This window comes from Nasonia vitripennis, chromosome 5 (genome assembly GCF_009193385.2).
Source record: "Nasonia vitripennis strain AsymCx chromosome 5, Nvit_psr_1.1, whole genome shotgun sequence".
NCBI classification, from domain to species: domain Eukaryota; kingdom Metazoa; phylum Arthropoda; class Insecta; order Hymenoptera; family Pteromalidae; genus Nasonia; species Nasonia vitripennis.
Window position 1 is genome coordinate 24,535,528 of NC_045761.1, and position 23,794 is coordinate 24,559,321.

General features: G+C 46.3%; 3 protein-coding genes and 1 long non-coding RNA gene across 21 annotated transcripts in view; 1 reads left to right on the forward strand and 3 right to left on the reverse strand.

Moving 5' to 3' along the window:
• LOC116417592 overlaps positions 1-18,180 on the reverse strand; it is a 31,559-nt gene extending 13,379 nt beyond the window's left edge. The window contains exons 1-2 of the long non-coding RNA XR_004227843.2: positions 18,130-18,180; positions 3,075-3,119 (exon numbers count right to left, since the gene is read on the reverse strand). This is a non-coding gene — a long non-coding RNA (uncharacterized LOC116417592). The remainder of the gene's footprint in view (positions 1-3,074; positions 3,120-18,129) is intronic.
• LOC107981128 (complexin) overlaps positions 1-23,794 on the reverse strand; it is a 175,370-nt gene that overhangs the window by 66,755 nt on the left and 84,821 nt on the right. The window lies entirely within an intron of this gene.
• On the reverse strand, positions 20,353-21,182 carry LOC100678318. 2 transcript variants are annotated; one of them, XM_003426594.4, is made up of 2 exons: positions 20,693-21,182; positions 20,353-20,622 (listed from the first exon to the last, which is right to left on the reverse strand). In XM_003426594.4, the coding sequence occupies exons 1-2, from the start codon at positions 20,947-20,949 to the stop codon at positions 20,430-20,432; spliced, it is 450 nt and encodes a 149-aa protein (XP_003426642.4). In that variant the 5' UTR covers positions 20,950-21,182; the 3' UTR covers positions 20,353-20,429. The 2 variants fall into 2 exon arrangements, with proteins under 2 accessions (XP_003426642.4, XP_016841357.2); XM_016985868.3 differs by having other exon boundaries at positions 20,353-20,613; positions 20,693-20,944.
• On the forward strand, positions 21,965-22,812 carry LOC100678654. Of its 2 annotated transcripts, none has more exons than XM_003426479.5 (4): positions 21,965-22,202; positions 22,283-22,384; positions 22,447-22,569; positions 22,642-22,812. In XM_003426479.5, exons 1-4 carry the CDS (start codon positions 22,105-22,107, stop codon positions 22,730-22,732), a joined length of 414 nt encoding a protein of 137 aa, XP_003426527.2. In that variant the 5' UTR covers positions 21,965-22,104; the 3' UTR covers positions 22,733-22,812. The 2 variants fall into 2 exon arrangements, with proteins under 2 accessions (XP_003426527.2, XP_016841358.1); XM_016985869.3 differs by having other exon boundaries at positions 22,034-22,202; positions 22,459-22,569.

Consider the following 23,794-nt stretch of genomic DNA (forward strand, 5'->3'; position numbering starts at 1 on the left):
AGGGAGAGGCTCAGCGCGACAGCGTAAAATCGGAAGCGGGCCATCAGCCGGATTAAACGGCCCGGAAACGAGCGCCGGAGGTCGGCTTTGACGCGAGGCGTTAAGTTAATGAAACTCGAACAACAGTAACTCTCTTTTTTTTTACTCAATTTTATCCATCATACGACGACAATCGACCTTTTCGCTCCGAATGCACTACGCAAGAACTCGAGGCTGCGGCGGCTCGACTCGAGGGAAAATTGATCTCGAGGCAATTTCTCTTCGTCCGCGATTTAAGAGAGATGGGATGATAATATTGCGATCGATTCAGGTAATTGCCAGAGTGTTTTATCGGGTTATCAATTCTGCCGTAGAAGAAGTGGCTCTAGTGCTCATTGCTAAAAGGTGACTCCCTCCTCTGCCATTATTCCATTTCTCCGAGACATTTTTATTGAAATCGCTTCTCCTCGCGTAATGCTTCATTTTTTTGCTTTCGTAATTTATCATTCGCTGTGTAGCTTCAACGTTATATTCGCGAGCAAAATTTATTGTTTGAACTTTCAACTCCGCATCGATCAATCAAAGTTCAAACGCGTTACACACTTGTGAGCGATTAAGCCTCAATCGAATATCCATTGATCCTCAATTAAAAATTTTTCAACAATTCACCCGTTATCCCGTTAAAATTCTAACAAGATTAAAAACTACCGATTCGATCAGGGGGAGGAGGAGGAATTTTTTTAACGAAGCCGCGAAAAAATTCTCCTAAGAGAATTCTTCTCGAAAATAAAGTTCATCGATCAACGGGATCGAGCTCGAGTTCCGCCCACTAACTAACGACATCCTCGAAAATAGCTTCAAGATTTCCGCGCCAATTAGAGCCTCACAATGCCGAAAAAAGAAGGAAACAGTGCCAAGGACGCGCGGACGAAAGGAATTATGAGCGGAAAGCGATTTCGGAGATAGCGAGTTATGTACGAGGAAAGAAATGAAAAAAAAAAATTCGCGATAACCCTGCGGCACAATGAGGATTAAGATTCTGGTTATTTCTCATTCGTCATAAGCCATAAATTACTTTTATTTCCTCGGTAATTTACATGATCGCGATTATTGCGCGCGCATTCAGCCTTTAATTAAGGATTAACGACGTACGGCTTATTTTTAAATCAGCGAGAGTTTTAGGATCCGAAATGAAAATGTTAATTAAGCGCTGGCTGTTCCTTCCGAGCGCTAACAGCATTTTAATTAACGCACCGCTGTGAAATCGATACAAACATACGTCCTCTCTCGCTTTTTTAAAATTCGCGCGTTTTTTACGAGCTTGAAAAATCTCAATTAAAAAAAAGGAAGAAAAAATCGCCTTTCCTCGAAAAATAAATATGAAAACAGCGTAGGGAAGTGTAAAAACACGGACAAAAAAAGCGTACGAATGTGTGTGTGTGAGAGGGGGTGCAAAAAAGCCGAGCTTTTTAATAAGGAGACCTTGACACACTTTTCGTCGGCGAGCTTGCGAGGAATAAGAGTCCGGAGGCGGAGCGATTTATCTCTCTCTCTCTCTCTCTCTCTCTCTCTCTGGGACACGAAAAAGAGAGAAATTTCCGCTTGACGAGCCGATTAAGGCTAGGGTACACCGAGACAATAACGCCGCGACAACATTGGACACCGTTGGATTATTTTTTTTTCACTCTTTTTTTCTGGCTCGCCTAACTAGGGGTATTACGTTGGAACTTTTTTCTCCTCTCGCTTCGTTTGCTTTTGTTTACGGAGAGAGAAAAGTAGCAGACGCGGGTCGCTTTCGAATTTTCGCGTTTCTTATATTGGCGGGAATTTCAAAGAATGTTTTGACGCGAACTTTCCGTAACGAAATGTTTGAAAAGAATTTTTTTTTCACTCGCCCAAAAAGGAAGGAAGAAAGCTTCAGAGACGCCTTTTCGAGTGTAATGCGTTATAATGAGTGAACGCGCATAATAGAGGCTGCGGCAGTTATTCGACAGTTTCGTCTCCTTCGCGCAACTTCTCTATAAAGCAAGTTTGACCCCGATGGACTACATAAACTTGAGACGACGCGAGAGTGTCGCTTTCACCTGTGCACGACGTTGGCCGACTTTTGTTATTAACTTAAATAGTTGCGCCTCGCGGAGAAAGTTGCTGCAGCTTACGAAGAGAAACGATGGCTCGTCACGGCTTGTTACTTTCCATTATCGATTCAATTTTTTCGTATCGATCGTCGCCCCGAAAAATAAAATCCAATATATAATCAAAGTGAAAAAGCAAAGAATCAAGAAAAGCCATACTGGTAGACTCTCGAGATACACCGATACACGAACAGAGAGAAGCTCACACGGGGAATTTATAGACGTTAGCTAACCGAATGCGCAAAACACACGGAGCTTCTCTCTGGATTTATCACCGGCTGCTGCTGTTTCGCAGCCGTGTACACACCTATAAACTGCAGAAGCGGGTGTATGGCTCGACGAAGGAAGAAGCTACTTAATAGTTTTCCTCTCTGTCTTGAAGCTCTGTGTACACATACAGCCGGCGTCTCGAGGATTGCCTCCTGCACTTACACGTGTGTCTGTGTGGGTGTGTGCGCGGGGGTAGAGCTGGCAAGTGGCAGGATGAGAGAAGTGGCTGCGCGCTGGGATTTAGGATCTGTCGGCTGTGTTCCGTTCTGCTGTGTGCCGCCGCCGCCGCTAGCTCTGCTGGGGGTATCGACGCTAAGATACGTGGCTCTGGCGTAGGTGAATTATGGATCTCGAGCCTTGCTTACACTGGATTCAATTTTCCGCGAGCTTTCGTCGATCGTATTTATATTTTGTATATACAATATAATAGATCACTTGAAATTTGCGAGACGAAAGTTTCGACGCTCAGGCAAAGTTAACCGCGTGCGATCGCGGCAATTCATTACGACGTTCCCGAGAGCAGCAGCGGAGGTGGCTCGGATCTATCCGCCAATCGGCGAAATCCTCCTTTGTACTCATTTCCGTGAATTGAAAGTAAGATCCTCGCGCGAGATAACGCGTGCGCGGGGAGCTTGATGAGCTAACTAGGGGGAATTGCTTGACAATGTTTTGGCTTTATCGGTGACTTACGTTTGATGAAGATTCTGTTTGGATGCGGGAAACGCGATAACTCACCTGAAACAGAAAAGAAAAATTTCTCTTTTATACTGCACGCGCTATGAAATGTATAACAAGGCAGTTCATCGCAGTTTCGCGCAGTTCTTATATCACTGCGCGCGCGGGGCTATGAAAAAATAACGAAGCCGGAGTATATTACGCGCTGTTATATACCGTCTAATTTTCCTTCGCGTTTAATTAGCGGCGTAACTTCCGCCCCAAAACAGCTGCGTATAAACCAGATACAAGCGTATGAAATTCATCCACGATGCACACCGCGCCAAAAATCAAAAAAGCTCGCGTATACCTTCTATATTCGAAGTCGAAATCACTCGATAAAATCTGCTCCGAGATGTACTCCTCCGCTCGTAAAACCGCAATTAGGGTCGCGAGCAAAAAGAAAAACATTTCTGACCCATTTCCCTCACACATACACTCAACGAAAGCATCCCTTTCAAGTTCAAATTAAAAAAAAAAATTACGCCGCCAAGATCGCGTGGAAAAAGGCCTCATCGATCGCTCGGTAATAAGAGCCGCGACCTAGAGCAGATCAGCAGAAGAGAGAGAGAGAGAGAGAGAGAGAGAGAGGGAGAGACAAAGCGGCATATATATATATATATATATATATATATATATATATATATATATATATATATATATATATATATATATATATATATATATATATATATATATATATAGATATATAACACAGAGAGCGAGGCGGCGGGGGATGAAACGTCGCTGTGGCAGATCTGGAGCACCAGCAGCGGCCTCGAAAATCCATCCGCCCCCTTCGGGCCGTATTCGCTTGGAACGTTGCCAACTGGCAGCCGACACGGCGATTTAACGTCCCTTACAAAGTACACACGTGCTGCTGCCGCTGCTCTGCTCGGCTCTGCTCTCGGGATGTGCGTTCGTGTGAGTGTATTATACCCGGTGACGCGTTTTGCATTCGCGAGGGAAGGAGTTTTTGAGAGCTGCGAGCTGTCTTACGCCGATGGGAGAGAGAGATCTGTTCTTATACAGAGCGATGTGACATATTCGAAAATTAAATTGATTCCGCGTTTGAATTTCGATAATTTAATAATTTTAAATCGCACCGCGGAACCAACAGCCAACAAAGCTCGTAAATCAGCGTTGTAATCCGATAAAGCTCGATATTTCATTAGCGATCTGTCATCCGTGTCCTCAAACGAGCATAAATATAAGAACGCGCTGCGTTTCGTTTTTCGCTCATCCTCCCCGTCCGCGCTTCGACGTGTTAATTATTAATTATTTACGCTGCTCGTTAGACTCTTTCAATCAAAATTTCGGCTCCGAGCCCGCTTTGTACACCCACTGAATTTATTCAGTTTATTTATTCAGCCACTGCTGCGCTGATACTCATTTATTTTCTCTGTGTATACGCGTATACTTCGTTGCCGGTTTTTATTTATCACCGACGATCGCGTCGATTTCGTATATAAAATTGGTATAATTATTTTCCGATACTATATCGATGGATAATACGCCGGATTTCTTTTATTCCAGCATTTAAATAATATTCCAGAGCAGAGCTGGTTGGAATTTATTTCGGCTATATCGGAGAGGATAGATTCAGCTGGGAGACCTTGTGCTTTTACGATTTGGGTCGAATTTATGCGCTCGCTTTATGCCGAAAGACATTTTTACTCGAAGCCAGCTTTGAGAGAGTGAAAAAAAAAATTGATTTTATCATACGTATGTAACCGAGTTTATACTTCTTCTGCTTCATACTGACTTTTCACTGGGAATATATGCGTTTTTTTTCTGTTTGCGTAAGTTTCCGCTTTCGAAATTTGGAATTCCAAGGTGTATGAGACGACGGTACGAAGTCACTGCTTATTTTACATTAGGAAGAGTAAATAATTGGATATCTGTGCCAGAGAACTCTGTATCCATACAATCCAAATAAGTTTGCTAAATTACAAGACTACGCAAATACACCGACTATACATTCGCGCAAAGCTCAGTAGGTAGTATTTTTCGCTCTTTATTCGTTGCCAATGCCAACATGGTTATATCAAACAGTAGTACGAAATTCAGATTGTCCAGAACACCAGACAAGCGAACACCCCGGATCCTTTGTCTCCGACGCAACTATATTCTCTCGGCAATCTAATTAAGGCCTCTTACATATCCGTGGTCAACACTCGGCGCTTAATTGCTCCGATTAATCGGATAGAAAAGCATCGGCGGAGCTTTACGAGCTCCTCGCCTGTAACGCCGATTGCTGCAAGCTCTCTCGGACTTTCCTCGGGCCAGCAGAGAGCGACGAGCACGACTTTTGTCACACTTGGAATGAAAGTCGCGTGAGAGAGAAGGTTCTTGCCTCGAGCGACTAAGGGATCTTGGGAGGATACGGACTGGGCTCCTGTAAACACGTGCACTTCATTAAGTGATAGATTGGCCCGAGGCGAAGGAGCCTATCCCTCCCTCTCCGTTTTTTCTTTCTGTACAAGAATAATGCTTGCGCGAATGGAAATATTGAAAACTTGGAAAAATACTACCAACGAGCTTGCACGCTACAGCGCGAGGAAACAGACGCTCCCTGGATTATGTACCTAAGTAGTTCGTTCTCCCCTCGAGCAATGATTTTCTCGCGCTTCTCTCTCTCTCTCTCTCTCTCTCTCTCTCTCTCTCTCTCTCTCTCTCTCTCCTTTTACTCAGAGACTCAACTCGCGCAACAATGAGAAGTTCGAGCTATGCGCTGCGGGGCGTTCCGTCTTGGCGCTGCAGCAGCGGCGGAATAGCTTCTTTTGTACCGGGGCGCGATTCAGCTCTCGGGAGATGCCTCTCGCGATGATTAGCTGGAGAGAATTTTTATTTTCTTGTTTAGAGCTTTGTCGGCTGCCGCCGCCGCTGGAGTCATTACAGAGGAAGCTTGATTGCTGTTTAATTGGAGTTTTCATTGCGCTTGCGGATCAGATGTACACGGCGAGCTTAATCGAGTTGTAGCGGCCGTCCGAGCTTGCAGCTTGCGATTTTTCAATTAGCGCAGCGCGCGGTTTTAATTATGCGCTTTGTTTCCTAAGTTTTTTTTACGCCGAGGAGTACTTAACGGAGCTTGCGAGCGTGAAAGATTGCCGTATAATTTCGACGCCTCTCGCGCGAGATGAAGAAAAAACGCATCAGCGAGACGTAACGCGTGAAAAATTCATGACCTCGAATGAATCATCGACTCGCTTTTTCTCTCCCGTTTCATAAAGGTATAACGAGGCTGTTCAATCAGCCGTCAAAAATCTCGAATAAGCAGCCGCAAGCTCAGCCATAAACCAGAACGAGAGGCTAGCATTACCCCGTTCGCAGCAATAACACGCAGCGACTGGGCGCATATTGCGCTTAACGGCTCGCGTCATCGGCCATACGCTCGGGCTATTGTGCATCTGTGCTCGCGCATTGAAGGAGGTCATCTCATCGAGGTATCACACGGACGGCTGCGCTTCCTACGCTTATCTCGAGCAAGTGGCCGCTATCGGCTGTTATACGTGTGTACTGTGGAATTTCGACGACGACTGTCGCATCGGTTTCGCTTTGAAAAAGTGGGAGTTACCTGAGATGTCGTCCGATGTCATGAGAAACTTTCCGGATGATGAGCCACTTGGTCGCACAATTACTTCGCTATTAGGTACTTTGCACTTGGCGCTTCCGCGAAGTGAAGAATTAACTAACGAAATAACTTCCCGACTCTTCTCGGCTTCGGCTTCTCCTGTTCGCGAGAGAACTTCGGCCTCGCTTGCCGCTTGGAATCCTCTCCAATTTCCTCGGGAAATCTCCGAGCGCATTCTTTCGTCGGTGAAAATGTTCGCGCTTTTTTTTTAATTTTTATCGCGCGATGCTTGAGAAACTGTTGTTTTGATTGTTACACGGCTATGATTAATTGATTGTTGAGAAAGCTTTTTTTAAACGAAAAAAAAAAGAAAAAGTAAAAAACTAAAAAATTAAACGTAGTCTGTGAGTCCAGAGGCTACTTCTTCTCAAGCAAGTAATGCCTCATTATGACACTCCCTCTCGTTTCTCACGCCGCGACAGCCGCAAACTTTACACTTAGGCGGTCGACCTTTATACTTCTTCCTGGTCAATTCACGTTCCTTGATCTTTTTCTCCTCGAAATACTTTCCCACATCGAACATCCCGACCTTCGTATCCGTCCCGTTTTTCTTCGGCTTTTTCCTTTCATCATCATCATCATCAGCAGAAACAGCAACAGCAACAGCACCACCAGCAGCCTCGTCGAGTCTCAACGATTCCATTTCCTCGTCCGACCTCTGGAGCTTTGTTTCCTCCTCGTGATTATGCCTCGATGCTTCGGTTCTCTGACCGGAATCGCGACTCTTCGAGGCTTCCTTTTCATCCGGGTCTCTTATTGTTTTCTCGGCGAGCTTGCTCATGCGCCGGAACAGAAGCTCGTGCCGCTTGCTCATCTAGATCTGTTGTAGGCAGATACAAAGAGCTAGTGGTTTTTAATCACAGAACCGTTGACACACACGCGCACTGGGACGATGAACAGTTTTACGCACTCACGCGGTAGCGGCGATAAAATTAAGCTCCGGCGTGATTTTTGCCCGACGGAGGCTGGTTCACGACTGCGGCCGCGTCGAGTCTCTCATTATCGTAAAGGCCGCTACTCCGAACGAAAACGCGGACTATAACTTGGTTTCACGTGCCCGCGCCTTATATGGCACATAGTCTGCCGATGACGATTAATTCCTTTGTCGCAGAGTGCGTGACTCACTCCTACGCGCGTATGGGTTCGGGGAGATAAGGGATTTCTGGGAACGAGTACGAGAGCTGTTATGATGCAGTGTCCGCACGTTGTGTGAATGAATGCGTTCATTCATCGTTCGAGAAGTGGCTTAGCAAACGTATGGATGGATTGAATTTTGAACGATTACATCGGAAAGCTCTCGAAAGCAGAGAACGCTTTTATACGACAGCTTTTAAGAGCAGGGAATATAAATCAAGGTTGTACGCTAGACTTCATCAAAGAAAGTTCGAAAGCTGCAAGTCTTGAAATACACGGAGAAATAGAGAGAGAGAGAGAGAGAGAGAGAGAGAGAGAGAGAGAGAGAGAGAGAGAGAGAGAGAGAGAGAGTCGCGAGTTGGAATTTATGCAGGCGTAAATTTCCGAAACTTTGCAGAGCGAGTAAGTTATTTATCGATGACTTTGACTCGCGTTGTAAAGCGTTATACGTCGGTGAATGAATTTCAAATTCTTTGGCAAAGTTTCGCTTCGTTAAAAGTAAATTACTGACTCCACGCGGAGAATCAGGTTCGGACGGGAGAAATATGATCGTTTGATTACTCTTGACGATAACACAAACGCGACGTCGAAGGCACGTAGCTGCGATTTATGCAACAATTATTCGAAGCCGGATTAAATAATTTCGAAAAGGTTGAAAAGTAAACAAGCTGTATCAAAGCTTTGGGCAACGTAAACGCGTTAACCCATAAAAGTCTCTCGGAAAATCGAGTAAAATTCCATCGGCAAACTTGGAAAAATAACACATATCCCATAATTCCTTCGTACAGGCTCGCAGGGTAAAAGAGCCCGAAAAAAGCTCTTGCGAGCTCCCACTCGAGTAGCAATTCCTAGTTACAACCGTCGCCCATAAAAGCTCTAGCAAACGAACGCAACTACTGCAGCAGTCTCCTCGCGAAAGCTTGAACTCGGAGCTTGACTGCAGAGCCGCACAGAGCGTATCGGTTTTTCTCCTCTCGGGCATTGGAAAATTGGAAGCTTTATTGCCGCTTGATTGAAAATGTTTTGTCCGCGTCTTCTATACATATAACGCTGCCCCTTTTTCGTCTCATCATCCAAAGGTTTCTAATCTCGACTCTACAAGGCTAATTTTTGTGTCCCTGTTTTTGCTGGAAGCTTTGGCTTTCGTTGTATTTTTTCTCTCAGAAAGACACGGAGAGGGATGAATGATTAATTGACGCTTTTTTACAAGCTGCAGCGCGGATGCTTTTAATTAAGGATTTCGAGAACGGATCGGAGAAAGAGCGAAGCGAAAGTGCAGCTTTCTTGCAAGCTCCAATTTGTTTTCCCGCAAAATTACTCGTATCGAAGGTACGTACGAGATTATTAAAAATATTTCGTTCGATCCGTATGAATTTTAAAGCAAATCTGGAGTTCAAACTTCCAGGTAAAAAGGCGGAAAGGGAGTCAGTGCAAACATTCGCGCCCTATGCACTTCAGAGCCTCGTACAAATTAAACGTCCACTCGAAGGAAAAGTTCGACGCTTTCGCGCTTCTTTGTCGTCGACAGACTCTCAACTACAACACGACGAGAGCTTTGAGACACTCCGATGGCCAACATCGGCACCTCAAGCCTGTTTTCCTTTCCAAATGAGTTCTGCTCTCTCTCTCTCTCTCTCTCTCTCTCTCTCTCTCTCTCTCTCTCTCTCTCTCTCTCTCTGGGTCTCTCTCAGCTTCGCAGTCAAGGAGACGAGCCAAGATCCAATTAAGATAAAAAGAGGAGGACGACGACGTCGGCAATTAAAATTGCTCGCGAGGTCGTTCGAATAAATTTTCAAAAAACGCAGCGGGACGATATTTTCGATACAGCACACTCGCAAGCTGAAGAATAGAAAAGAAAAGAGAGCCAGAGTATTTCCCTTTGAAATCGACAAAAGGAAGAGAGAGCCGCGCGTCGGGCCACTGTAGTCGACATGTCAAGTGTAATCGAATCACTGATTGGAGCACACACATACACACGGAGTATACTCACGGCTCCTGGCTTCGACATTATATCTCGAGGACATCGAAATTGCTATTGAGGCTGAAGCGTTCCGGGGGAGAAAAATGGCGCTGCAGCGGCACTTGGCTCGACTCTTCCCGGTGTGTATAGCTGTAGTGTATAGATAGACAGAGCCACGAGAGCCGGTAATTAAATGGAGCGAAAAGTTCGCTCCGATTCAATTTCGAGTTTCGCCGCGCTTCGAGGTGGCGCGGCTCTCATTCGCCTCTTCCGACTTTCTTTTATCGCCTCCCGGAAGCGTCAAGCATTTCACCGGATCTCCCGAGGCTATATTCTCCGGCGATGCTCGAGGTATGATCTGCTTTTTTTGACATTTTTACATCAACCACTTGAAATTCGATTCTCCAATCGCGCACACAGCTGACCCTCCCCTAACCCACATCCGAAAAATAACAGCCCTCATAAAGCGTCCGCAGCAGCTCCTCCTCTCGCGTCGGAATGTAGCGATTAAGCCGTATAACGTATCTACCCGAGTCTGACCGCACATATGCGCAGCCGTACGCGTATACCTATAGCTGATACTCAGCTCGCACGAGAAATCTCAGGATAACCGGGCGCCAGCAGCAGCAGCCCGTCATTATGCATAGATATAGGAGCGGGAGCGTCGCGTGCGCGAAACGAGCACTTGTACTCGTAGTCTTCTCGTAATTGGGCCGTCGCTTGAGAGAGAGAGAGAGAGAGAGAGAGAGAGAGAGAGAGAGAGAGACTCCTTCATCGGTCCGGCGATTACAAGGGACAATGTAGGAAACGGCGGGTGTATGCATAGGGTGAACGGTCAGGGCCATCGTAATTTATACTCCGAAATTCGGCTCGGTCGATCGAAATATTTAAGAGTACGATTTCGCGCGGTCTCCTTTAAGAAGCCTGTATAACAATATGTATATATCGGTGCGGGAACACGGAAAGTAGCAGCGACCGAAAGAGCATCACGGCACAAAGGAGACGGAGGCGTAAAGAGATCGGATCAGTTGGACGTTGACGTAAACTGAAGCCTGACACTATATACAGCCGTCGTCGGGGGCCGTTATAGCCGCGCTGGCAAAGCGCCGCCTGCGGTCTTTCGAAAAGTATAAGATAGAGAGCTGGGAAAGTTTTAAAACGTTCTTTTCTCCTCCTCGCTTCGATCTTCTTTTGTTTCTTCTTCGGGTCCGCTTTCTCACTCGATCGACTGTGTGTACTTATACTTATCGGAGTTTGTTAATTTTTCACGATGACACAGCGTCGATTTTCTCTCTTTCTGTGTGTGTGTGTGTTGTGTGAATATTTAGCGAACGCCTGGATAAACACGCGGTACAGCTGGCGCAGAGCGCAAAACGCTAATCGGATTATACTTTTACTCCGCAATACGCTGTGTACAGGGGATTAAGCGAGATTTGACTAAGATTCGGACGGACAGTCGCGTCCAGAAACGTTTTGCTAATGTGCTCTCGTACACTCGACTTTTTAGCTCAGCGCGACTCAATTTATTTTCGTGATTAATAATTCATGCTTGAAAATTGCGCCTCGTGCCTTATTAATGGCGGCTATTTTTAAATAAGCTCTGGCGTAGATTTACTCGCGTGTATTGTAGAGTCGACGAGAGGCTATTTTTATAAATATAAAATCGCCGATAATTCACGTCCCATAGCGGCCTGCTATTATAGCCGCGATGCAAAATTAATATCCTGACGAGTATATCTACTCGTTCAATCTGAGTAATTTGCATCTATTTACTTCGTTTCACACGCAGCAGAAAAAGTCAATCGACCGCCGCTATTCCCAACGAATCGCTTTAATCGTTCCGATCGCTCGCAGTTCCATTCGCGGAAACGATTAATTTCCCGTCACGCGTATCCAGCGCTACCTATACATAATCAGTTAAATTCAACGAACATTACAATCATTGTCTCGAGTATATAGCTCGACTCGAGCGCTCGTAAACCATAGCGAGTCCGCATTAATCAACCTAATTACCCCCCGGCTGTCCGTCGATTCAGCGACGTCATCGCGACGCTCGCAGCCGTTCAATTAACCGATCCCGCAGATTCTTCCCGACAAAGACACGCAAAATTAAAGAAAAAAGCAGTATTATAGTTGTGCAACCCTCGGCGCTGCGAGCGACGCCCACACGCGTGCGTGGATCTCGGAGCTTTAATAAATCTGGCGGCTATGTAACGGACAGGTGCAGGAGTGGGGGGTGTGGCTGTGTATGTAGGATCGAACTCCGGCGCAGCCTGGTATAACCGGAGCAGTGCAGACAGCGAGCTTAATCCACGTCGAACGATTTCCAGTCGCTCGCCTCCATGATTAACGACGTTTGTCTTTCCCGCGTTGCTGCTGCAAGCTCGTAGCGGCAATTTTGAAATTTCGATGCGGCCGTTATTTTACCCTATCGCTCTGATGGATATTAACGACGCGTGAAAGTGTAGCGAGAAGCCAAGCATCGGAATCGAAAAATGCTCGCCTCCAGACTCGCAGCTTAAAACAGAGAAATAGAAAATTCCCGCGATAAGCACTGCAGAGAAAGAGGAGGTGGAGGAAGACGGAGAAAAATCTTTCCACTCGAGCGGCTGGAATTTATCGCGCGGCGCCGCGTCTGTCTCTTGCCTGCCGCTGCACCTGACGGGAACTCGATAAAGCGTACGTACCCGTAGCTATACACCCGCGGCGAGTTGCATAGCTATATGCTGCGTAAATATGCGCACTTACGGCGTAATAAATGGGAATAATAGCTGAAAATCGAAACGGCTCTCGTCGTCCGTAAAATGAAATACATACACACACAGCGAAGTAAGGAAGGTGTATTGCGAGTGTAGATATCAATCACGAGTCTCGCAGTGGCGCAGTGTAATTGACGGTTCGTTGAGCAAAGCCGGCGCCTTGTTGTCGTCGACACGGGCTCACTCTATGCTTGTCGTTCCGTATGGAAACGCGAGACCGCCCGCGTAATGCATACGTATGACTGTACGCCCGGCGCGTCGTTAGGATCTACGAGAAGCTCCCCACTCCGAGTTGCATGGCTTGTGGGAACGAGACCAGTGTAAAAATTACGCTCGAATCAAAGCCGGATGCCAGTGCGGTTCTCTGTGCGGTGAGAGAGTCCTATTTATCCAGCTGATCGGTCAAATCGCCCGCGAAATGCCTTCTAATTCCCGGCCATTCTCTTCTCCTCTAGTACGTGCTCAATCGGATGTATTGGATTGGCAGCGCATATCCCTGTGTGTGCTTGCGAGCTTTCGCGAGAAGCGCTTCGATCCCCGTTTATTGAAATTGTTTTCGGCTAAATAAACTCGTTTTACGAAATATAACGCGACCGACGGACAAAGTTTCTCGCGACTATTATATACTAAACGCGAGTCGCGGCATTCACGGTGCTTGCGTCGCGTGATAACACGATTCCCATTGTGTCGACGATCCCTTATGCGCTAAACTCGCTTCGAACACACAAACACTGCGCGACTGAGACCGAAAAGACAAAGATTCAGCGGCGGCATCTCCTTCGGTCATTTTCAAACAGCGTCGACCGTTTGTCGCACCGAGAGGGAGAGTTTTCGCTCTCTCGTCGAGTGACTGAGGCTTTGTTTGCGATATACATCCCTCTCGTGTCGGTTGTGCTGTTTGTTTGCTCTCGCTACTCTCGGTGTCCGGCTTGACGCTGGCGCCGCTCGAGAGCCGAGTGTGTATGGGAGGACACGTTGTTTGTGTCGGTGTGTGTGCATGACGAACACGTCCGCGACTACGCTTAATGCATCGTTCCGACGTGTATTCAGAGCTTTATTTTTTGTCCGCAAGCTTATATCAAGCTCTTGCGCAGAAGTTCTTTGGCAGCTACAAGCTCTCAGTCTTGCAAGCTCGTGTAATTGGAAGCCTTTGCACCTTCTCCGCGTAAGACACGATCAAGGGAAGTGAGAGAGAGAGAGAGAGAGAGAGAGAGAGAGAGAGAGAGAGAGAGGAGGTGCAGCACAGCATCTACCCAGATATACACAGCCCAGCGCGCGGTGCACGCAGCGTCGCGCGCGACTTTAATGGACGGGCGGCTGCGCGCCAATTAGCCTCGTTAAAGGCCGCCGGGGTAACGAGCGTAAAATGCATCCTCCGTGCGAAGACTCTGGATTCCATTAGCCCCCCGTCTGGCTCTTAGAAGTGAGAAAGCTTACACGTACGTATGTACGTGTAGTGCTTGCGAGGGAGGCGAGAGATGCAGAGGGAAAGAAAACGGTGAATTTGGCTTGCAGAGCTTGCGTCACATAAATCAGAGTAGCGAGAAAAACCAACAAGCCCAATCGCCGCGAACAACGAGCTCTCTCTCTCTCTCTCTCTCTCTCTCTCTCTCTCTCGGGGACAAGTCCGGCATTAACAAAGCTCGAACAATTACCGGGAGAGCAGGGGGTCCTGCAGCATACACCGGAGTATATATAGCGTGTGAGCTTCCGTCGATCGGCTGCGGTTGGCTTTAACCCCGTCGACATACACGCACACAACTGTGGAGGAGGCGGATTTGACGCACGAAATGGTCGAGTCTCTCAATAGCAGTAGTCGCGCGGCGAACATCGAGAGAGAAATCCTGCCAATGAGAAAGCGAGAGGGAGAATTAGGGAAGCGAGCCACGCCGAAAACAATAACGCGTCCCCGAACTCACCCGACTGTAAACGGGTTGGAGGAGGGACTACACGTACCACTGGTCCATGCTACTACTGCTCGGTAGATTTTTTCCAGGGACTTTCCAGAGGACCTCGATACCTTCTCACCTTCCGATTCATCGATATCAATCCACTCCGGCACCTCTGCACACACGTACACACAGACACGAGCGCGAAATCAAGCTCATCAGTTATTAGCGCAAGCTCGGCCTCCTAGATGACATAATGGATAGCAGTACAGCACAGCTAACGCACCGCAACCTATTGATTTCGGATTCCGCACACAGCTAGGCGGCAGCGTCAAGAGGAGATTATAGCCCGGCTCTCTCGCTGCAAATCGCGTTCTCTTTATCGGCCGCCACCGCCGCTGTGTAACGGCCCTAAGTGCACCGACGGGCTAAATGAGTAAGTAGGACGTTTTAAGCTCGCTATTAGATTTCTATATCGGCCGCGGCATTCGCGCTAATGCGGTGGCAGCGAGCGGCCGGTAATGCGTGTTGAAGTATATAGTGGGACGCGAGCGATACTACTATATGGTCAGAGCGGTCTTGACGATGCCGAGAATGCCTCGAATTAAGATCGAGTATGCGTGAGTATTAATCGAGCGGCTATATAAGGTAAAACTTTTCAATTGTCCGTCGCCGTATTATTATTTTATACAGGTTGGGAAAAGAAGCCGCGGCTTTTCTCAGCGCTTATCGAAGAATTTGCATTTCAAAAGCGAGCATCGTCGCATCGCGCGAATAATGAAAATTAATTCAGCTACTGGCGCCGTTATATTCTCTTCTTCTTATTCGCAAGCGAGAGAGACAGGAAAAAGGAAGAAAAGAAGAAGCGAAAGGGGGACGAAAATAAAGAGAGCGATAACAAGAATTACCACTCGACGCTGCGCTGCGCCTCTTTCTCTCTTCTTCACGCTTCTAATCTAAGCCGGATTAACGCCATTAGGCCGATAGCCGTAATTGATTCCTTCCTTCCGCGCTGTTTGCACTTTAATCTCCGTGAGTTTCTCTTCTTTCCAGAGACGCATAGGGCTTTCGTGTACTATAGCGCCGGAGTAATTTGTCGAGTTTATTTTTGCGTCCGAGAGAGTCACACACATCCAAATTGCTTCAATTCCGAAAATCCATCGCGTCGCAGCGTTAAAAAATATCGGACAATGCGCCGACTCGGCATATTTCAGAGGGGAAATCCGAGAGGCTGCGAGCGCACGTATGCGAGAAAGGAACGAGGTCGTTTATTCGAGAGAGAGAGAGAGAGAGAGAGAGAGAGAGAGAGAGAGAGAGAGAGAGAGAGCGAGAGAGAAGCGCCGAGAATGGCTCTTCCGAGTTTTTGTCTCGCGACGTGGATTATTTCGCTTTGAAGGGAATGTGGGTCGTTTATTTATTTACTTTTTTTAAATCATGCATACGATAATCTTCAGTCTACGCGATTTTCTTCGCCGTCCGTATCCGTTTTCCGCTCGAGCGCGCGTAAAGTCAAATAAAAGCTCGAATTTTCCCGCGCGCGCGTGGCAATACAAATTTGTTTTCCGCTCGAGTTGTCGACGGCGGGGCGCGTGCGAGAATCAGCGAATTTCCGAATTATCGAACTTTCCCTCGTGGATTGTTGAAACAGCGCGCTACTGGCCGATAGGGATTATGGGAAAGTTCGTTAATTCGCCGGGGCTGACTTTGTTAATTAACGGCCAAGCGCTGGACGGTATGCGCTGCGTGTTATTATGGATAGGAGAAAAGTTTCGGATGCCGATGCTGCGAAAAATGCGGTTATTCGTTTTATTGATCTCAAGCGATTGATTGAATTTATTTTTGTTGGAAAACTTCGATTCGTTATTGTTCGCTACTCGGGGAAGAAGTGACCTCGTAAAGCTTCGAAAATTTTCCATCGCACGTACGTCCATCTGCAGAGACACGCAGAAGTAGAAGTACAAGACGCGCCGATAACTGCCCCGATATAAACGCGCAGCCTTTCGTTCGAGACGATTTTTCGCGCGTCCGTCGTAAAAGCTCGAGATTATTAGTCGAGGATATTCGTACATGTGAAGCCGATAAAATCCGCTCATATAGACTGTCCTCTTTATCGTCTCGAGAATTACGACGTCGACGATGCGTGAGACGAGTGATCTGACGTCTAGTTTTCCCAGACGTGCGCGCCTGGTGTATAAGAGATAACAAAATCGCGGATTGATATGCGTTACACAACGACGTCTATTGTTCGACTCCACTATACGCTATTACGAAGCCAAAAATCGATCGCGAAACTCGAGCCTCATAATCGCTCGCGCGTCAGCCTCGTAATTATGCGTCTCGTGCTGCTCGAGTGACTATACACATACCCTGTGCTCTCGACGATTACGCAGCCGTCGCAAGCGAGTAGTCCTAAATCGAGCGAAACACTACTGCGTCGGTGCGAAGATCGCTTCGGTTTTCATTATACTTCGTTTTACCGCCCATGAATACACAGAGGGGAAACGAAGCAAGAAGAAACTTGGGAATTGTTTTTCACCGAAAACTTCGCGCCGAGCAGCCTCTGTACTATTGATGTCCACGCAGTGCTGCGAAGTCAAATCCGCGACGAAATGAAGAAACTTCAGCGAGTCGAGTTTCCCCCTTTGGAAGAGCTGCGTAATATCGGAGTTGAAAGAAGGAGAGAGAGAGAGAGAGAGAGAGAGAGAGAGAGAGAGAGAGAGAGAGAGAAAGAAAAAGTTAAGGAATGCAAGTAGACGGCATAACGCTTTATCACAGGATATTTTCGCGCGCGCCGCTCGTCGCTGTTATTGATGATGATGTAGTTTGCGCGCTCGCTGTTGTGGCTGCGAAGTTTTCGAAGCAACTTTTTCGCGAAATTCGAAATCTGAAATCACTTCTACGATCCTGTCCTTAACCAAAAGAATATAAGAGACGAGTCGATGGAACAATTCGAAGGCATTATTATACACATCAAACGCATCGCCCGTCGCCAGGAAGACGGCTGCAAAGCGACGTCAGCAGAGCTCGAATGGCGTCGCCCAGTAGGAGGAGGAGTAGATGCCGACATTCTATTCCGCGGCGGGACCAATTCAGACTTAATAAAGCGTCAGGCGCAAGCGGCTGCAGTCTCGCATTTTTCCCCGTCCGCCGCCGCCGGGGGAATTCAATGGAGCGGTCGAATGCTCGTTTAACGCCGCCCGCAGATTCCCTCCCGCCTGTGCGCATCGTCTTTCAGAGACGCGACTCGTGCGTCATTTTTCCCCCGCGCTCTCGGTGTTGTAGCTTTATAGCCAATTTGTAGGTATACCTTATTTATTCGCGATGTGTATGCATTTGGATATAAGTAAACTGCAATTGTGTGCGCGACGAGCGTGGAAAGTGAATTCTCGGGAAATATTTATATCGCACGCGCGCGTGCGGATTGAAAATTTGCAGGGTATTCAGCTGGCACGCTGAATGGGTGCCGTAACGATACGCGCCTTTAATCGAGAGCTTGCGCCTTCAATTTTCTTTTCTCGCTCTGTATTGGCCACTGCGAAGCCTGTGCGATTGATCAAACATTTTTTCTCGCTTTTTTTCCATTCATACTTCAATAGGCAAATTGAATGAGCTCGCTCATGGATTGCGGCAAAGGCCACAGATTCTATTTACTTACCCTCTCACGGGTTGCCGGGAAAATTGTACTAGCTTTCATCGATAACTCACCTGAAACAGAAAAAGAGATGATTCGTTAATATCAAGCTTGTAAATATGGATCGTAATAGAAATGTCGATTACATCGAAAGCCTTGGCATCCGATGCCAGTTTCGAGATTCGAAGTGTATTCGACACACAATGAGAAGCTCACGTAACACGTTTCATCCCCTTCGGAATCCTTAATATAGTCCAGACGCTGTGTACTGGAATGCGACTACATTCGCCGTGAAATTATGTGCCGCTCGCGGAGGATCGAGACGCGAGCGATGAGTGAACGTCATACTTTCGTTCGTATTCTTCCGTAACTCCGACTTTTTTATTGTTATAATACTCTATTTTATGAAGAATTTTTAAACGCCGGATTCTCGCACGTACCGACGCGGTGTATATGGCGCTGCAATAAAAGGCGCTTAGGATTTTTTACGCGCGGATTATTCAAATTTATATGGTACATCATGTATAATAAGAGCTGCTGGCGGAAGAAGAGAAAAAATTAAAATTCAAGCGATAATCTCGGTCTCCTCGTCTTTCTTCTGTGTTCGATTTGAGAAAAATGAAAAACAAGCTCCGAAAATATCGAAGGGAATCAAATATTCTTGGAAGCTTTGTACACAGACGTAATGCAGTTACGCGTCGTCGGGGATAAAATAGAAGCCGAGAACTGGAGCGACGATATAAAAAGGTAAAAATTCCTGCGTTTTATACGCGAAAAAAAGGGAGAAGCGAACAAGGAAAAACTAGACGCCGTTGGCCATGAAAGGCTAAGAGAAAGATAGCGCTTCTGCGGAGAAAAAAATGAAGAAGAAGAACCAAGACGCCACCGCAGTCGTGGAATTCTTCCCCTTTCCCGGAGAAAAATGGAGAACGGAAGAAACTATAGGGGGAGAGGGAGAGAGACGGAAATAAAAGAGAGAAAAGCGAGTATATATACCGACTGCTGCTTTACTCGCTCCAGCCGGTAGAAGTGATAATGGCTTTATCGACGTTTCGCGGCCGGCGGAGGGAGGCGCATGAATGCGCGCATCATCGCCGGATTAATCGCACCGCTGATGCTCTTTGTTGCGCGGAATATTTTCCTTTTTTTCCCTCACCCCCTCGATGTGCATTCCGGCGCAGCTGAGAGATGCTGAATAGACGATTTAACCCCAAGCGCGCGCGGCTAATGTTTTAACGAGAAAAGTCGATCGAGTAGGTATTCGAGCTATTCGGTCTTCAAAGGATTCTCTCTCTTCTAAAGTCAAACTCTGACGAAATCTAAAAACTCCGCTCTCTGATTATGCTTCCTACATGTATGTGTACTTTTCCCGGTTCGTTTTTGCGCGGTGCTCTCGAACGGGGTCGTGCAGGCTTTTAACGAGCTGGCCCGTAAAGCGGCATCTATTCCCTCGAGCTAAAGCTCGCTTTTGCCGCTCGTTCGCTCGAAAGAGCGACGATGAATGGCTTATACGCGGTAGGGGGCGTGTTTTAGATTTCGCAGCGATTTTTGAAAAATTTATTTTACCCGACGACTGTACTCGAGATCGCAATGCAAAGCGCGCACTTTTCGGATCCTCGCAGGGATGTTTCGGATTCTGCGCAGCAGAAGCGCATTTTTTCTCTCTCCTCACAGCGTATACACTTTTTGCATGCTTTCGCCTCTTTAGTTCCATGTTTGCACTGGATGAAACTCGCATTTGGAATCCAGCCCTCATTTTTCCTCGAAACGTCGTCGTGTCTTTTGTAGTCTTTCCCCTTATGCGCAGCGCTCAACGAAAAAATGTTTACGATGCTTTAGTGCGGTAACCTACCACTTACTGGAAAACGTTATCAATATTTAACCGACTTGAAACGCGTTTCTCTTTTTATTTTTTTCAAAGAAACTAAAAATTGCGTACCATCGCAAATAAATCTAAGAGATGAGTGAAACACTCTCAAGGATCCTCTCGCCTACGTAGACTCTCTGGAAGACATCAGCCGAAAAAAATTAAAGCTAGATTTGTAGGCTTTTGCTTTTAACACGCGAAATCTCGCCTAAGATCTGGGATGTGAGATAACGACGATCCATTTGTCATAGTCGTGCGATTACGCGCAGTAGAGAGGCGCGGCAATTACGAGCGATGTCCCACTTACCGACAGTTGACAAAATGCTTTGCACTTTTAAAGTCTTGTGTGTTTTGTGCGCTCCAAGATGAAGGTACATACGTGAGTTGGGGTTTGAAAGAACATTTTATTACAGCTAATGGAATGATGATACATAATTAATTTCTTTTTCGTCGCAGTTTACTCGATTTCGCGACACGAGCCAAGTGTGTAGGACTGGCCCCCAGGACACATTGGCTCACTTTTTATAATGCTTGCAAAAGATGGTAGCGAGTCTGCGTAATCGGAAAATTCTGGATCTTCGGCTTCCGTACTTTCGACTTCCAAGGGAATTTCCGTACTTTTATCTTCTCCCATCACATCTCTAATTTTCCTGAACAAGAGTTCACAAGAATACAGTGCGAAATTCGAAATCTTCAAAAAGATTACAAAGACAATTGTACCTGCTCGTTTGAATACTATCCGAGGTAGAATTTCCAAAATGCTCTCGAACACCAGGAGTGATTTCTTCGCGGAAGGAAATTTTGCCAACGAGTCCGGCTTCGCATCGATTTGCAATGCTAAACAACCACAAGGCACACGTCATTGAAACTAATACAGGAACTTTATTCATATTAAAACGAAATTTGAAATGCAGCGCGAATTTGCGAGAGGAGATGCTGGCTGTGCTGTTAAAGCTGCACTGAAGCTCTCTCTCCATTCTTTTCTCTGTTTTAAAATGTAAAATACCTGTTTTCTCGCTGACTAACGAGCTTTGATGATGCTTACTTGACAGGATGATTATTTTCTTAGAAAAAAACTCGCATAATCGCCTTTTGTATCGAAAATAAATATGACTCTGTGGATATTTTTATCGTCGTTTTTCACGGCGAGTTTATCTTCGTATGCGTTATCAGTATGCAGTACACAAACGCTTCTTATGCACGTCCTCCCAAACTGGGTGAAACTATGTCAGTAAGTTGGACACACAATTTATCCCTCGCCCTCCCTATGTCCCAGACTATATCTCTGTCTCTCGGTTCCTGTAATTATGCGCATATGGCAATCAAGCCGTGGTATGCGAGATTACCTAATTATTGCGACGGTTAGTGTTACAACAACATCTGCGTCCCTGGCGACTAGACGCACAAGGCGAACGCGAAAATGATTATGTGAGGAAGACGTTGATGAAGTTTCTAATGAAGAATCGATTACAGAAACGCAATTCGTATACAGGATTTTAAAGGAATATCCATCGATAGAAGTTAAAAGATAAAACACAAACGTATTTTCCGGTACATCCATCCGAATGAGATCGCAAACTCAGCTATCACACACAACAATCCAAATCGACTGCGCGAGATAGACAAACTTTCATCTTTCCGCTCAGAAAGGTATTTGGCTTAGCCGCAGTTCTCTCCCGGGGGAGATCCAGCAACGCATTCGTATTTTCGCGGACAATGGATGCAAGCGCGGAACGAAAGACGCATCCGTACGGTATAAGGTGAAATTCCTTCCGCATTCGTGCGACTAAAAGCCGCCAGTGTACGAGACCGATCAACGGTTTTGTGCGGATGGTTTGATGTATCTATTTTTATGCTGTGTACTATTCTGTTCGAATTGACAATTTCTTGCTTCGTTCGATCGTGGATTGTGGTGGATTAAAAAAATTGCGAATAAAGTGGCATTTGTGAGAAGCTGGTTTTTCCTGGGTAATTAAAATTCAATTTTAAAAGAATTTTGATTACCAGCATCGATTGATGTGAGAAGATACTGCATCTCGGTATATTAAGATGTGTAAGCTTGTCTTTTTTCAGTGTGAATCGAGTTTCAGAGTCCGCGTCTGCAACTACGGGATTCGTTTTATAGTGTAAAAATGAATAAAGCATCAGTGTTACTTTCTTTCGCCTGCGCTCTGTGTCTATTTGTCGCCAGGAACGGTTGTGAAGCTGAAGTTATTAACGACATAGACACGTAATACTATATTCAATTTTGCATTAGTGTGTAAAGCAATGTTCCTACGTTAACAATTGAATTATATTTTAAAAATTTAGAGATGTGAACAGATTAGATGTCGATGAAGATTTCAACCGAGTACCTTTGCCGTATTTCAGGCCTCCGTGTTGTAAACAAATTTACACGCCGTTGGACAATGCGTAAGCAGCTTTATTAAACAATACACTATCTATTATAAACGAATAATATTATTTAAATTCAGAGAGACGAATAGATTAGATGAAGATGACGCAAATTCGATCGATATCGTACGACCTATACCACCTCCACTGCCGTATCTAGCACCGCCTCCAATGCCGATGTCCATGCCATCTGAATCTGAGCGGTATGTACCTCTCCCATCAAAACAAAAATTGTCATAGCATTGGAAACTAATCAAATTTCTCAAATTCAAAAGATCGTTTCCAATACCGATACCCCCACCCCCGACTCCACCTGGCCAGTGGTTCGATGCCGTTGTGTTCGTACCAATGCAACCGATGCATTGAAAAAGAATACACCGATCTACGATTCAATTATGTAAAACAACCAGAACCAATAAAAACTCGATCACTCAAAACTCCTCAAACCGTAACGACATTCCCTTCGCCAAACTCGTCCCTAAATACTCCAGCAGCGTCGACCCCAGCGCCCATACGAGCAATCACAGAGCCATCCAAAAAGAGCCCAAGGTCTCGAAACTTGCCGCAAACTGCGGCCTAACAAGATCACTTTTATCGCGAGAGGAGCCTCTAACGAAGCGACCAGCCAAATGTCCGCAAGTGGTATACTGCATTTCTCGCGACCATATACGCGGGAGTGAGCCTCGTGAGCCTCGTCGCTGGCTTTCTAGCGGCAAACTATCGAGCAAAGTTTTCCCTCAGCCGCAGCGCGAATGAAGCCACTTCTCCGGAGGGGCATACCCCCGGCCGCGAGTTGTCGGAATTTAATTAAATATCACGCGCAGATGGAAGCGTCGGCCCGAGAATGCGCGGCTGAAAGCTTCGATATGATATGGAGCCCCGAGTATGCTGGAGATATAACTATGAAGACGCGTGTTGGAATGAGGGATTTGCGGCTTGATGCTGTGGGGAATAGTTTTGCGGTCGAGTAATGAATTCGGTAGCTTACGCGTGTCGAACACGTCGATGATGGTTCGCTAGAGATTTTTGGAAAAATTTCAATTTGGACGATATTAAATTATTTCGTTCTCTCGAGCGTGGCAAGACGCGAGTCGTGTAAATCCGTGAAAATCCTTATGGCAAGAATTACCAGTGGCAGTCTCTTCTGCTCGAGCGCTCGGTCGTGAATTTTTAAACGAAAAAAATTCGGCGGTGAAAGCGCCGCCCGCGTAATCGCATTAAGATTCGCCTAGCAGTTCTGCTCGCGGGAATATTTAACGACGCGTCGTAATCCCGATTCGCTGGAGAGAGCTATTTTTTCGACTTTGACGAACGTCGATTTGACGATCGAGTGGATTGGATTGTTGCGGAAATGATTGCAATGGTGAAATTATACGACTGTATATGCGTACTGATGATAATAGCCAGCGGTAAATTTAATCCTGACTC

Excerpts from the sequence above, each read along its gene's own strand:
- LOC100678654 (XM_003426479.5), top strand. The coding sequence starts at position 22,105 with ATGAATAAAGCATCAGTGTTACTTTCTTTCGCCTGCGCTCTGTGTCTA. Across the intron at positions 22,203-22,282 it reads GTTATTAACGACATAGACAC|AGATGTGAACAGATTAGATG; the intron begins GTAATACTATAT and ends TTAAAAATTTAG. Across the intron at positions 22,570-22,641 it reads ATGCCATCTGAATCTGAGCG|ATCGTTTCCAATACCGATAC; the intron begins GTATGTACCTCT and ends CAAATTCAAAAG.
- LOC100678318 (XM_003426594.4), bottom strand. The coding sequence starts at position 20,949 with ATGGAGAGAGAGCTTCAGTGCAGCTTTAACAGCACAGCCAGCATCTCC. Across the intron at positions 20,623-20,692 it reads GATAGTATTCAAACGAGCAG|GAAAATTAGAGATGTGATGG; the intron begins GTACAATTGTCT and ends ACTCTTGTTCAG.